Genomic DNA, 13,876 nt, shown 5'->3' on the forward strand with positions numbered 1-13,876 from the left:
TGTATTTCTATTAGCCCCATACGCCGCATATGTGTAATACAGCACCATGGACAGCGCACGAGTCATTCCTATATCACATTGTATTATAATTTTATTCCTTACACAACTTTAAACATGTCCTAGCGTTCTATAATCATACCGTTCAAGGAATATATGACAGAATGACACAATAACTCTATTCAACCCATAAAGACCCAAACCACCACAGTCCAAAATCATCTACTGCTCTAAAATGTTTAGTAACTTCTTAACCACTAATCCGATCAATACATGCAAATAACTGGTGTAAAATGCAATTTGTCATCTTTTCATGGTCAAAGTAGAGCTTCCAGCCCGGCTTGGTTCCGAGTTCTGTGAACGAAAACGGTTCTCGGAACTGGATCCGCGCCCCGGGTCGCAGCGGCTCACTGCACGGCTTTGCAAGCCGCAGAAGCCGGCGTTCGGACCCCGTAGGGACGGCTTCCTCCATGGCATGCGGCAATGTGGGAGTTGGAGTTAACATTAAGGAAGTCATAAATGACATTCACCAGCATTAAACAGCAGAGGAGTGCAAATGTGTATTAATTTATGGGTCGGACCTGATGGAGAGCATTATTCAGAACGAGATCCGAGGTCCGTGGAGGACCGGCTTGTTCTCGCGATTCACTGCGGGTTAGAGCAGCTCCAAACCCCGCAGGAGCCGGGCTTGGAGGACGCTAAGCCGTGCATGGAGGTCGGAGCACGGCTTACTTCCATGACACTTAAACGGAACTGGTCCCGTAAACGGAGCAGTTCCGTTTTCGGTACTCGGAACTGGTTCCGTTACGGAACCAACTTCATGCTCCCCAACTCTCCAGCGTTTTCTTCTGTCTGAACCTCTGATCCTGACCCTGCTCGTCCTGACCTGACCCGCCTGCCTGTATTCCTGACCTGCCTGCCCGTCCGACCAAGCCTGCCTGTCTTCAGTCCCCGGTAACGACCAGCCTTCCCCTGACCACGTCTCTCAGTCTCTGCCTTGGATGTTTGACCCGCCTTCCGTCCCCGACTACGTCTTCAGCTTTCGTCCTTCTGATCTCGTTTGGATTCCCCAGCTCTCGACCCACCGCCTGCCTCTGACCCACCTTCTGCCTGTCCCCTGTCTGTTGTTTGTTTGCTTGTCAGATAAACTCAAAAAGACTTTATTCTGTGGCTCTGCTTTTGGGTCCTCCTTTGTACTCGTGTCATATACACTGTTTGTTTTTTATGTTTCTTTCCTCAGTTCCAGCATTCCAGACTGAACACCAGTGAAACCCAGTTTACAGAGCCTCGCAACCTTGACCTTAGTCATTGTCATGTTGCATTTAGTGTCACAAGCTGCTTCTCACCACTTTGAGACTAAAAAGATTGTAAAGTACAAAGGAACTTAGTCAAGTTATCTATTTATATGTTTATTAAACCTTTACCACTATACCATTCTTTGTTTTGGTATTGATCCTCTACATACTGATTGTTGCATTCCTAATTTGCCATCTTATGGAAAAAGGCATAACCCTGTTATTCTGAATAAACTTTTTTTATTGAAAAAAGGAGAATGGTTCATTATAAACTTAAATCTAAAACAACCATATAAAACCATATATACAGCAATAAATAACTGAAAGTAAACAGTTTACGGTAGAGTGAAATTAAATAGTGGTTACAAAGCCTGAGTTTGATAAAATAGTGGGCACAAAGCCTGTGTACTGGCCCTGTAGGTATTTGTCCCTTACTCTCCATACACTGCAGCTGGGAATGACACGCCAGTTACCCTGGCCCAGTGCCCCATGCTGCCAAAAGATATATTGCCGATAGGCAGCATACCTGAATTGACTATTATCATCCCCTGGCTCTCTAGGTTCACCTACAACCAACACATCATTTCTGTACTGTCTGTGGAGACGCAAATAGCCATCTTCCCAACAGTACAGTTCAACGTGCAGCAATTTGCTGATGCAGTGGTCAGGCCCCTGGCCACAGCATTTTCTTTCAGCGCCTGAAGCCATTTCCCTGCAGTTTCCACAGGTGCACCATGGAAGAGCAGTGGCAGGTGGGAGAGTGGATGTGCCTTGGAATGAAATTAGGGAATCGAAAACTAATCCAGGTTCCCGGGTGAAGAGCTGGGTTGTTAATTGTTGTAGCTCCACCTCACTCATCTGCTGAATGAGCGCCTAAGTAAACACACCACAAAAGAAAGCATTTTGGCATTTAAATTTGGTTAAAAGCAAAAAAAGATGCTGACATTTTAAATCAGATGGTAAGATTTTACTTTAAGCCATGAAGTTACTGCAGTCTAACAAATGTTTTGCATACTCTTGTAAAATCTCAGGAAAAAAGCATACCTCTGTCTGTATCCTTCTCTCATTTTGGAGAACCTGAATTCTGTCCTCCTCCACTGCATCTCTGCCTCCTCTCCCTCTCCTCCATCTTCCTCCACCTCCAGCACTGGAACCTGCATTATTTCCTGCTCTTGCACATCTCTGGCCTCTACCACCTGAAACAGGACCTGCACTTTCTCTTCCTGCTCTTTGGACTCTGCCACCTGGTCCATCTCATCCTCCTGGTCTCTCTCCTTCTTCTCTCTGCTCTGTGTCTCCTGCATCAAGGCCTGCACGCTCTCTTCCTCTTGTCCTTCTCGCTTTTGCTTTTCTTTTCCTTGGTCTGTGCCTCCTCTCTCCTGCCCAGCTCTCATCAGCCTCACTCAGGACAATGGGCACCTCATAACTGAGGTCTGCATCAGGCTGAAACAAGTGAGAATAGTACAAGTGTTACCCCGAAATAAACATGAAATAACCTTATCTGTTCAATTTGTAAATACTCTATGTATATTCCACCTATTGGGCTATGCAGCAACTTAGCATTATTTTAGAAGCACAAGGTGGAATTCCATGGAAAATGAAGTTTTTGTCACATCCATAATGCCAATGAAGTGCCATGGTAAAATAGAATAGAGTAGAATCTTTATCACATTACACTGACAAGGCCAGATTGTGCAAAAAATGGTGTAGATATAATAAAAAAGAAAAAAAGGCATCTTTAATATAAATAATAGTAAAAAATAAAAATAGAAAAAAATACAATATGCAAGGAAAGATAGAAATGCAAGAAAAATAGCATTCCCTGATTGTGTGTTTGTGGGTAGGGGTTAGCGGGGGGGGGGGGGGGGGGGGTATTAGTGTTCCATGATCGTCAGACCGGCGGGGGGCTGGGGGGGTAGCAGTCCCATACTGTAATTGCTATATGAACTCCCCGGATAATACATGGATCTGATGAATTTGTCATGTTTACCCCCCTCCCCCTTAACGGCGCCCCAGATCATTCACGTTATGGATTACCATGATATTTTCCAGTTATGGACATGACAGAAAAGAAAGTTCATTTTGCATGCCCCTCGCCTTTTGGATGCTATTCTACCATGGTGATAGGTAAGGCAGGCTGAAAGCCTGATGCTTCCTTGCATTATCAACAAGGAATTTTCTATGGTAGCCCGAGCATTTATGCTAAATGCATTTCTGAAAAGCTTTACATTACACTATTAGCTGGATGAAGACATTTAGCAGGGTAATTAAAACAATCCATGTTTCAACAGGAGTGAGCTATTACAGTACTTATCTTTACAATTATTTGGCTTATCACCGTTAGTCAATTTTTACTTTACATAATTACTTTGCAAACCATCATGCATGAAGCATACATATTAATAGCAGACGATAAACTTAGAGTGTAGGACTCGTCGCTGGTCATGGTAGCTCCTTGTAGTAGACGCTCATGCTGGATCTGGCAACCCGTTGTTGAGGGGGAGGGGGAACCATGCTCGACAGTATTTTTAAAGTGATTGCAGTACCACTTTTGGCCACAGTCCTACATACAGAACCTTTAAGTTAATAATTATTTTCCTTCCCTAAAAACTGATCTTGAACAGATTATTCTTTGGGGAACTAAACACACTTTATTTTATTTTATTTGAACATTACATTACCTAAACTCTGTAGAAGTAAGGATTTTATGAGAATATTCACAAGCATTAATTGTACCAAAAAGTAAGAAATGACAAGACAATACTGTAAATTAATTAAATGAAGCAATGAAGGGATCAGTGTTTTGTGTAGAACACAGCATGTGGGCATATTTTGGAGTTTTTTGATGCTGTTTTCACTACACTTACTAGGTCTTCATTAGGGCATCTCAAAAATCACTTTTCTCTTCAGATCATGGTGTTATTTAAACCAGTTAATCTCCAACATGATAATAGCCCCCCCAAAAAATTTCAGCAAAATCTGTCAATGTTTGACCCCACCCCACCCCCCGTAAAGTATGAAGGGCCCAACAAAAAATGTCAAAAAACATCAAAAAATGCTGTTTTTAAATGCATTATGCATACTAAAGTGCCTAAAGTAAAGACATCCATACTGTGTCACATGTGGTACCTGACTGAGTCTCTTGTGGTACTAAGTCTCTTTGATAAAAAGGTACCAATAGAAACCAAAACAGCCATGGCAAGACAACTGCAGGCCAACCCCAAACCTGCAGTATTCACTAGAGGAAAGCCCACCTTTCCCAAACAGACGTACATGCATGGACAGCAGCCTGACCTGGATGATCTTGTGGGACCCCAGTCCTGGCTGATATTCGACCTTCTGGGCATGGATGGGGCATGGCTGGAAGCACCCCCAGAGCAGTGGGAGGAAGAGCCACAGTACAGAGAAATGATGGCTATTGTCTCGGACGACACAGTAGTGCAGTGGTTAGCACTTGTGCCTCACAGCAAGAAGATCCCAGGTTCGATTCCAACACTAGTCGATGGGGGTGTGACCTTTCTGTGTGGAGTTAGCATGTTCTCCCCGTGCCTGCGTGGGTTCTGTCCAAGTACTCCGGCTTCCTCCCACCATCCAAAGACATGCACTGATAAATTAACTGGTTAATCTAAATTGCCCATAGGTTTGAATGTAAGAGTGACTGTTTGTCTCTATATGTCAGCCCTGCGATGAACTGGCGACTTGTCCAGGGTGTACCGCGCTTTCGCCCCTATGTAGCTGGGATAGGCTCCAAGTGACCCCTGTGACCCTAGTGAGGCAGGTTCAGAAAATGAATGAATGTCTCGGAGCTATCTGTCGTTAACGATGCTGCAGAAAGAGGTGTTAAGGACATCCAAGATTATGCCAATGCAGCAATGGATGGTGCCCATAGAGGGAACATCATTTTAGTGTCTGGTTCCCACAGAATCAAGCTACCAGAGTTTCTCAAGAATGAAATGGAAGAGAAGCTATAGTGCAAGTAATATCTGAATAAACTGTGAAATGCACATGTATAAAAGTATGTCCAGATTATCAGAACCATGTCATCATTAAAGTCTTTGATTTATGCAACCTTAAATCTTGTATTTAGCCTTATTATTTAAGTGTTCGGCTATATTTGTCTTTAACTAAAACCTGTATTTTGCTGAAAAGGGGGTTAAGAAAATAGACATTGTGTTCAGCTAGATTTACTGTTCTTAACTTCTTTCTATTTCAAGTTTTTAGCTTATAATTGAGTTATTTTATCTTAAAATCACCTTATTTTCACTTATATATCACCTGTGTTTTTGGCGTTTTTTGATACTTTGTGGTGGGGGGACGGTCAAACGTTGACAGATTTTGCTGAAATTTTTTTTTGGGGGGGGGCTATTATCATGTTGGTGATTAACTGGTTTAAATAACACCGTGATCTGAAGAGAAAAGTGATTTTTGAGACACCCTAGTCTTCATACATCTGACAGATACATAATGTCCAAGACATCCTGGGTCAAGCCTCCCTGGAAAGCAATGACTGCCCTCAAAGTAAATGTGTTTCCTTGGAGCACCAGGGTGGAGGGAAATTCACTCAAAGGGAATTCTCTCTGCAACTCAAAGTCATCATCAAAACATACTGTTGAGTAAGTTTTCTGTGATCAGGTCTTGTACACATTCATTTGTGTTTGACTCCAGTAGTGACAGAAAAACTTGAGTCCAATGTCGTTAATGCTCCCACTAAGAGGTGCACTGTATTTTAACAACAGCAATGACAAAGTGGGATCTTTGTCACCTAATTCCTAATCATTTCTCTCATTTTGCTTTGTGTAGTGTGGCTAAATTAGGTAGATGGTTTGGTTTGGGATCTCCAAAGTCCATCAGCTTCTTTGCCTGTGATGCCCACCATACATGGGGTTCCATCCTGCCTTCACATAGTTCTCTGGCTATCTGCACAATCATTTTTCCAGACATGAAACGCTTTGAACAGCCAGTGTGCAGGGAGTCATCAGCGTTGTTGATGCAACATTTGAACACCACTGGGCTGTTAATTGCTGGCTCATATTATGTCAAGATGACCATGGTGCTCTTTACAGTAGCCCCTGATGTCAATGTAATTGTGATTGATGGATAGACCTTGGCTCTTTTATAAATAAATGTGCAATGACTTTTGACTGCTTTCCAAATCTGCTCATTTATGACATGAGTCCAGGTGCCAGGCTTCAAATGGTATATTCTTTTTTTTTAGTTTTAGAAAATTTGTCATACTCAGCCTTTTCTGTAATAAATTCTCTCAATTTGTCAAAAGGGTTACTTTAATACATTAGCAATATTTTGTGAGCAATTTTGAGTCAATATTCTGCTAATTTTAAAACATTTCACTTACATTGGCCAGAAATCAGATTTTGCAGAGGGTTGTAAATCCTATGCTGAGAAGCTAAAACTTGTAAAAACGTGCAATATTAGATGTGAATTTCCTGTGGCAATAACTTTTCTTCCACAGCTGTACTACAGGTTAAAACCTGTCCAGCTCCCACTAGTGGTAAAATTGTGAAGTCTCATGATGCTCCATTTACATAAATAGGGAACAAAACTACTGAACAAAACACTTGCTTTGCATTGCTTTTTTATTGAAATTTTAAAACATTGTTGACAGGACAACTTTACCAGGTAAACAAGGAAGAGGCATCAGGAAGTTACGATCAGGTAAGACCATCTTGACAGCTGTGATTAACAGAGTAAGAACAATGTATAATCCAGGGCAAATGTAGCTCCTGTAATAATATATTAAAGACCATTTCTGGTGAATATGTAGTGTGTGTGTGTGTGTGTGTGGGGGGGTTGTCTAATGTCATCGGCTGAAAATAAATCTTGTAATATCTATAAAACCATAACAGCACAAATGAAAACATTAATGGCACAAACCAGCACAAATGAAGCACAAACAAATGCCACCATTTTGGTTAAATTTGGAGCAAGTGGGGGGCTGGCTGACCTCAGAATAACCTCTCAAAGAATTGTTAATAGCTGGATAACCATAATAGCACAAACAAAAATTTTAATGGCACAAACCAGTACAAACGAAGCACAAACGAATGACACTATTTATCCAGAGATTTTCATTGGGTGGGGGGCCAACTTCATGTTGGTACATTAAAGCAGTAAAAAAGATCAAGTCCAGGCTCTGAATAATCCTCAAAATAGTTGGTTTTAGGATGACACTTCATTTGCAGCTCTTTGTGTGCAAATTCAGTTCAGATTAAAAACAGCAGACTGAAAATAATGAACACCAACTTCACTCCAGTACACAGATGTGTCAATTGAACATATTGGTGATTGACATCAGATTTTGGCAGAAAATTATTCAATAATCAAGATTAACATAAGTAAAATAAACAAACAGAAGACGACATCAGCTATCGGCCAGTTTTTAGTTTTAAACAGTAGTTTTTAAAATATATTTATTGATTCTTCTGGTGTGAAGGAAAATATACAACATTTGTTCAACTGAAGACAACGTTTTTCAATGTAGGAAACAAGCATCAGACTCCCAACCATCAAGACAAAACTAAACAAGACAATAAATAAACAAACAAATAAATAAATAAACATTAAAAAAAGAAAGAAAAAAAAAGACAAGGACCATTAATTTACTGCCTTTAGAGCCCCACATGATACAGTAAATGGAATATTGAGCTGGGTGTTAACATTTGCAGACGAAGTCAGAGGGTTTTTGAGTTATGGAAGCAGGTCAAAAAGGGGCCCCATATCTTGTCTAATTTCATATCAAAGAAGTGAAGAGAGTAACAGATTTTTTCCAGGCCAACACAAGACATGAGGTCCTCTAACCATTGAGCATGAGTGGGTGGGGCAGCACCTTTCCATCGAGTTAAAACTGCACGCCTAGCCAGCAAAGATGAGAATGATTTGACATGGCACTGAGCTGGTGTCAAGTGGACCTTGTCCTCCCCCACAATGCCAAAGATGGCAACCAAGGGATTAGGACATATGTCAACCTGGAGTGTGGAAGATAAGGTCTGAAACACATCTTTCCAGAATTTTTGAGGGGCAGGGCACAACCAAAACAGAGATCCGTTACCTGATAAACATTTGTTGCAACGGGGATTTACATCAGGATACATATGTGACAGTCTGACCTTAGATCAGTGTGCTCGGTGAACAACCTTAAATTACAAAAGACAGTGGCTGGCACAGAGTGATGTTGTATTAATTCATTTGAAAATGGTGTCCCAAGTACTGTCAGTCAGTGAAACGTTTATATCTTGCTCCCAAGCTTTCTTGATTTTGTCCAGGAGGATGGGTTTTATCTGGGTTATCCTGTCACAGATGACTGCTATTAACCTTTTATGTGAGGGATCTAAGCAAAGGAGATTGTCTAAAAAACTAGCATTGGGTGCCTCTGGAAAGGTGAGTAATTGTGAACGGAGAAAGTGTCTAGCTTGCACGTATCTAGAAAAGTGACTTCTAGGGAGGTTGAACTTGGTGCAAAGCTGTTCGAAGGATGCAAAAGGGTTATCAAAAAATAAGTCCTTGAAGCATCTTATGCCCCTACTGTGCCATTCCTTAAAGGCTGAGTCAACTAAGGATGGCTGGAACAGGTGGTTACTAAGAACGGGACTGGAAATAGTAAAACTGAGAGACTCAAAGGATCGTCTAAATTGGGCCCAGATTTTTAAAGAGTGTTTGATAAATAAGTTTATGAGTGAGCTGAGTGGAGGGTAGGGCATTGGAAACCCAAGGAGTGCAGCAATCTGGTGGTTTTGAACCGAATTTTATTCCCAATTCACTCAAGAGGGCGGGAGGGCACTATCATACAATGGCACTACGGGTTCAATTCCACTAGTTTTGATGAACGAGAAACACGGACCAAACCATTTCTTGTAATTAACTTGGAGCAGAGGGGGACGGGGTTAATGCTCAGAGCACCAACAAAAATTGAAACGGCACAAACCAGCGCAAACGAAGCATGAACGAATGCAACCATTTCCACTCAATTTAGAGGAAGTGGGGGGCTGTGTGATGTCATCGGCTGAAAATAAATCCTGTAATATCTATAAATAGGAGGGGGGCTTAATATCAAATACCACAGTAGTCCTGATTTTCTGATACTACAAGATGTTCTAAGCACTCCTGTGTAATTTTTTTTTTTTAAATTTTGTTCCAAACCCCCCCACACACACACCCTGAAAATTACTTTTTTAACTCTGAAAATTGCAACTTTCACAGCTTCTCCACTCTATTGTGCAGTGCAGTGTATAAATATGTTCATGATGGGCCATTTAATGATCTTGTCAGTGCCATATTGTATCATAAGAGTACTTTGTACTATGAACAGTCTAACGTCAAGGTCATGTTGTAGGTTAAAGGTCACCAAAATGCCTAGTTTTTTCAAAAATTCATACCATTCCGACATTTATCAAATATGTCCTCAGTTCTGTTCCCTCTGGTTTCCTGGTGGGATCCCCCAAGGCCTTTGGCCCTTTCAGAGCCACATTAGAGACTAAATATTGCAACATGTACATTCCATTTGAATTTGCCACCATTAGTGTGGTGGGAAACGCTAGCACACATTTTGGTGGGAATCACTAACAATTCATTCATTCATTCATTTTCTGAACCCCCTTTATCCTCACTAGGTCACTTAGAGCCTATCCCAGCTACTTACGGGTGAAGGCAGGGTTCACCCTGGACATGTGACCAGTTCATCTCAGGGCTGAACATATAGAGACAAACAATCACTCTCGTATTCACACCTATGGGGGATTTAGATTAACCTATTAGCCTATCAGTGCATGTGTTTGGATGGTGGAAGGAGCCAGAGTACCTGGAGAGAACCCACGCAGACACGGGGAGAACATGTAAACTCCACACAGAAAGGTCCCACCCCCATGGACTGGTGTTGGAACTGAACCCAGGACCTTCTGTCTGTGAGGCACCAGGTCTATTAGGCCACGGGCCAGGATGGTCCCTCGTGCACCCCCCCCCCCCCCCCCCCAATCCTATAAATTTGGTATCATTGGATTCCTTGGGATGTCTAGATTACAAATGTAACTGGTAACAGTAAAAAAAAACTGGGACTCACTTTGACATATCAACAGTTTTATTGACCTACTGTATAACATACAAAATGGCTAAATGGAAAATCTGTAATTTTACCATTTGATACAAAAACTCATTAAATCCTCTTTTTTTTTAAGATAATTGAACATATAAAGCACAAAATAAAAACTAATTGTATGCCAAATCATTTACTTTTTAAATAATGCATCTAAAAAATGCACCCTTTAAACTGGAAAGAAATGACAAATAATGGTATTTATTATCATAATTATTGACTTTGATTTTTGACTATATGGTCCAAGCTGCACTGTGAATACCAGTAAAACCAGTGCTCTCTAACTGTCCATCCTAGCCTATTAAATATCATGTAAGCTTATAAACTGAGTTAAACCGAGATCTTAAGGATAATGATCTGAGGTTTGGGCTACCAAACCTTCCATACCTCTAAGATCTGGAGGGAAATCCATTGTTTTCGATTTCCATCCTGAGTTGTGAGAGTTGATGTGATAACGCTGCCTGTCGCTGTTCCACTTTAACAGAGGAGGAGACTCTGTATACGTCACACATCCCTCACTTTTCAGACACTCTAAACTCAGCTCTAAACACTGTCCAAAGATTTAGAAAAGAAAACTATTTTATTCATAGAAACAAATGCTGCCAAATTTCAGCGTCTGTGCTGAGTTGTTGTGGTGTTTCCATGGAGACACACATTCCATTGTCAGTGATGGTGTTTGGCCTGTAGAGGGCTCTGACGCTTCACCAGATTCATCCCGGTTAGAATAAGATGATCTCACTTCTGTTGTGCTTTTCAGACCAACTCAGCACGTCAGCAGTCATTTGTAATATGCAGAATGTAAATGTAAAACACTGACCATCACAGCAGTTTGATGAGCAGCGCGTGCTCTGTGTTCAGAAACCACTTAGTCTGACCAGGTCCCTTTTCCTCCTCCTCTTGGATACAGTGTATGATTGGCTCTTAGCTCACCATGTAATTATCCAATAGCAGATCAGCTCTATTCTGCCTGCAGAGTCAGATCTGCAGCTGACCAATTCCTCTAGGAACAGAAATATAAAAAGGCAACATCAGAAGTTTGAGATTTTCACTTGTTCTTCAAGCTTTATTTACATGCACCATCTCTGAAACAACCAAGAGAAGAACTGGAATTACAACTGGCAATGTCACCATTTTGTAGGAGCAATAGGAAGGAATCATGTATGAAAATTGGCAGTGAGTGGCACTCAAAAATAATCCAGAAAAGAAACTCATATATTAAAGATGAAATCATTCAGAGGAATGTACAAACTTATATTTTGAAGCAGAATGGTACATATTTTTCCCAAAGACATTCAACACTATTCTATAAATGCCAGCTAAATTTATCGGCCTGGATTTTCCTTGTTATACCAACTATGTTTACATGCACAAAATATTAAATGTTATTATGTATATTGTTTGCCCGGTGAAAAATGTGAAATTCCTAATAAGCTGTTGTCATGGCTAATAAATATGAATATTCAGTTAATATTTATGTTTGCATTCAACACTGAAAACCTTATTAAAAATAGGTTCTTTACATAAGTGTGAACACAGCCACCTTCTTTCATTACCTCCACGGTTTTCACATATAAGACATTTGAATGCTTCTTAAGATGTTTTTAAGATGATTTTCAAATAATTTCATTATTATTTATTTATTTTTCTTAGAAATCCCCTTTTTCTTATTCAGGCATTACGGAAAATCAAATTTAGTCTATATGAGGTTTTATACAAATATAGATTTTATGGTCAAACATGAATATTATAGTGACACCTATGAATATACTGTACAATTTGTCAGCAGGCAACTGAAGGTATAAACTCTACAAGACAGTGGTAGGTTTAAGGTTTTTTAATGTCAGGAACAAACAGATGTGTCATGTTCACGACACCTGTCAAAGTCAGATTATAGTCTGCATTGACTTGACTTTCTTTCCAGAACAGTCGTCATGCTACAACACTGTTGATTCTGGAAAAAAATACTGTCAAACTTTGAATAAATATAATTACTAACATAAATTAAGATAACATACACTTAAATATTTTGTGTTTAATTTTGAGTCAACAATGGTGAGTTACAAGCAGCCACTAGTAACATGGCTTAAACATTAGCAATAGCATTCTTCCCAACATCTTGGTAAACACAGTAAACAATACATAACATACAGGGTGGGGAAGCAAAATTTACAATATTTTGAGGCAGGGATTGAAAGACAGTGTATGACCAATTAGTTTATTGAAAGTCATGAGAATTTATTTGCCACAAGAAAATTTACATGATTGAAAATGTTTTTATTCTATGTGTCCTCCTTCTTTCTCAATAACTGCCTTCACACGCTTCCTGAAACTTGCACAAGTGTTCCTCAAATATTCGGGTGACAACTTCTCCCATTCTTCTTTAATAGTATCTTCAAGACTTTCTCGTAATAGTTTTGCTCATAGTCATTCTCTTCTTTACATTATAAACAGTGTTTATGGACACGCCAACTATTTTTGAAATCTCCTTTGGTGTGACGAGTGCATTCAGCAAATCACACACTCTTTGACGTTTGCTTTCCTCATATGGGCAAAAGTTTCTGAAAACGTATGGACAATAGTGTTAGGCATGACATCAATATATGTTTGGTTTCAAAACAATTGACATAGTGCCTGCTGAGAAAAAACAACTAAATGTTCATTGTAAATTTTGCTTCCCCACCCTGTATAACAACATACAGTTAAAGTCATGAGCTACACTTTCCTCTCTGCTGCTTGATTGGGAAGATTACACAATCACTATTCAATAAGTTACTGTGTCACTGTGTTTTCACTTTTACCTTCCCAATAGTTATGATTGTTAAATGTTAGCTGGTACCAGTAGCAAATAACAGATAAAATTTTTTTATTGCTGAGTGGAGTCTGGTTTAGACCAGCTCTAAATGTACATTATCACAAGATAACTTTTGTTATGATTCTGTCCTAGATAAATAAAATTTGATTTGATTTTAACAAAAAGGTTAATAAATTTGCTCCCTGGGGGAAAAATACGGTTTATCTACGTCTGTTTACCTGTATCTTTAACAGTATGTGTACACACTGACATTGGTGACTTGCTAACTGAAAGCTTTACCTGTATTAAGCTAACAGCTCCCATTAAGTGTTACATTGAAAAGAAAATAATCACACAACACCACTTTATCATTTTAGATGTGATTTTTGTAGTTTCAAGGTATTCAAGCTGAATGCTAATACCAGATGGGCTCCAACATGAGCATAACCACTATAGTATCATATTACGAATAACTGTGGAACATTAATGTGCATGTAAACATAGTGACAAGTTTAAGGGAACACTTTCCTATGGTGTTCCACCTGATCAGTATCTGTGTCAGGTGGACGAAATGCAGGCAACAGCTCATCAGAACAAAGTGCATTTATACACCCCTATCATATCATGGAAAATTAAAAACATATGGAAATGTTTAGTCAATTTGACAGGATGATATATTGACTGAAAATG

At 39.9% G+C, this 13,876-nt stretch overlaps 1 protein-coding gene across 1 annotated transcript; it reads right to left on the reverse strand.

Annotated features, from left to right (window-relative positions):
- Positions 1–2,021: 2,021 nt before the first annotated feature.
- Positions 2,022–3,017, reverse strand: LOC115414172 (ribosomal biogenesis protein LAS1L-like). The gene is made up of 2 exons (XM_030127393.1): positions 2,337–3,017; positions 2,022–2,165 (listed from the first exon to the last, which is right to left on the reverse strand). Exons 1-2 carry the CDS (start codon positions 2,684–2,686, stop codon positions 2,147–2,149), a joined length of 369 nt encoding a protein of 122 aa, XP_029983253.1. The 5' UTR covers positions 2,687–3,017; the 3' UTR covers positions 2,022–2,146.
- Positions 3,018–13,876: the final 10,859 nt, after the last annotated feature.

The sequence above is a fragment of the Sphaeramia orbicularis genome, chromosome 22, assembly GCF_902148855.1.
Source record: "Sphaeramia orbicularis chromosome 22, fSphaOr1.1, whole genome shotgun sequence".
NCBI lineage: Eukaryota > Metazoa > Chordata > Actinopteri > Kurtiformes > Apogonidae > Sphaeramia > Sphaeramia orbicularis.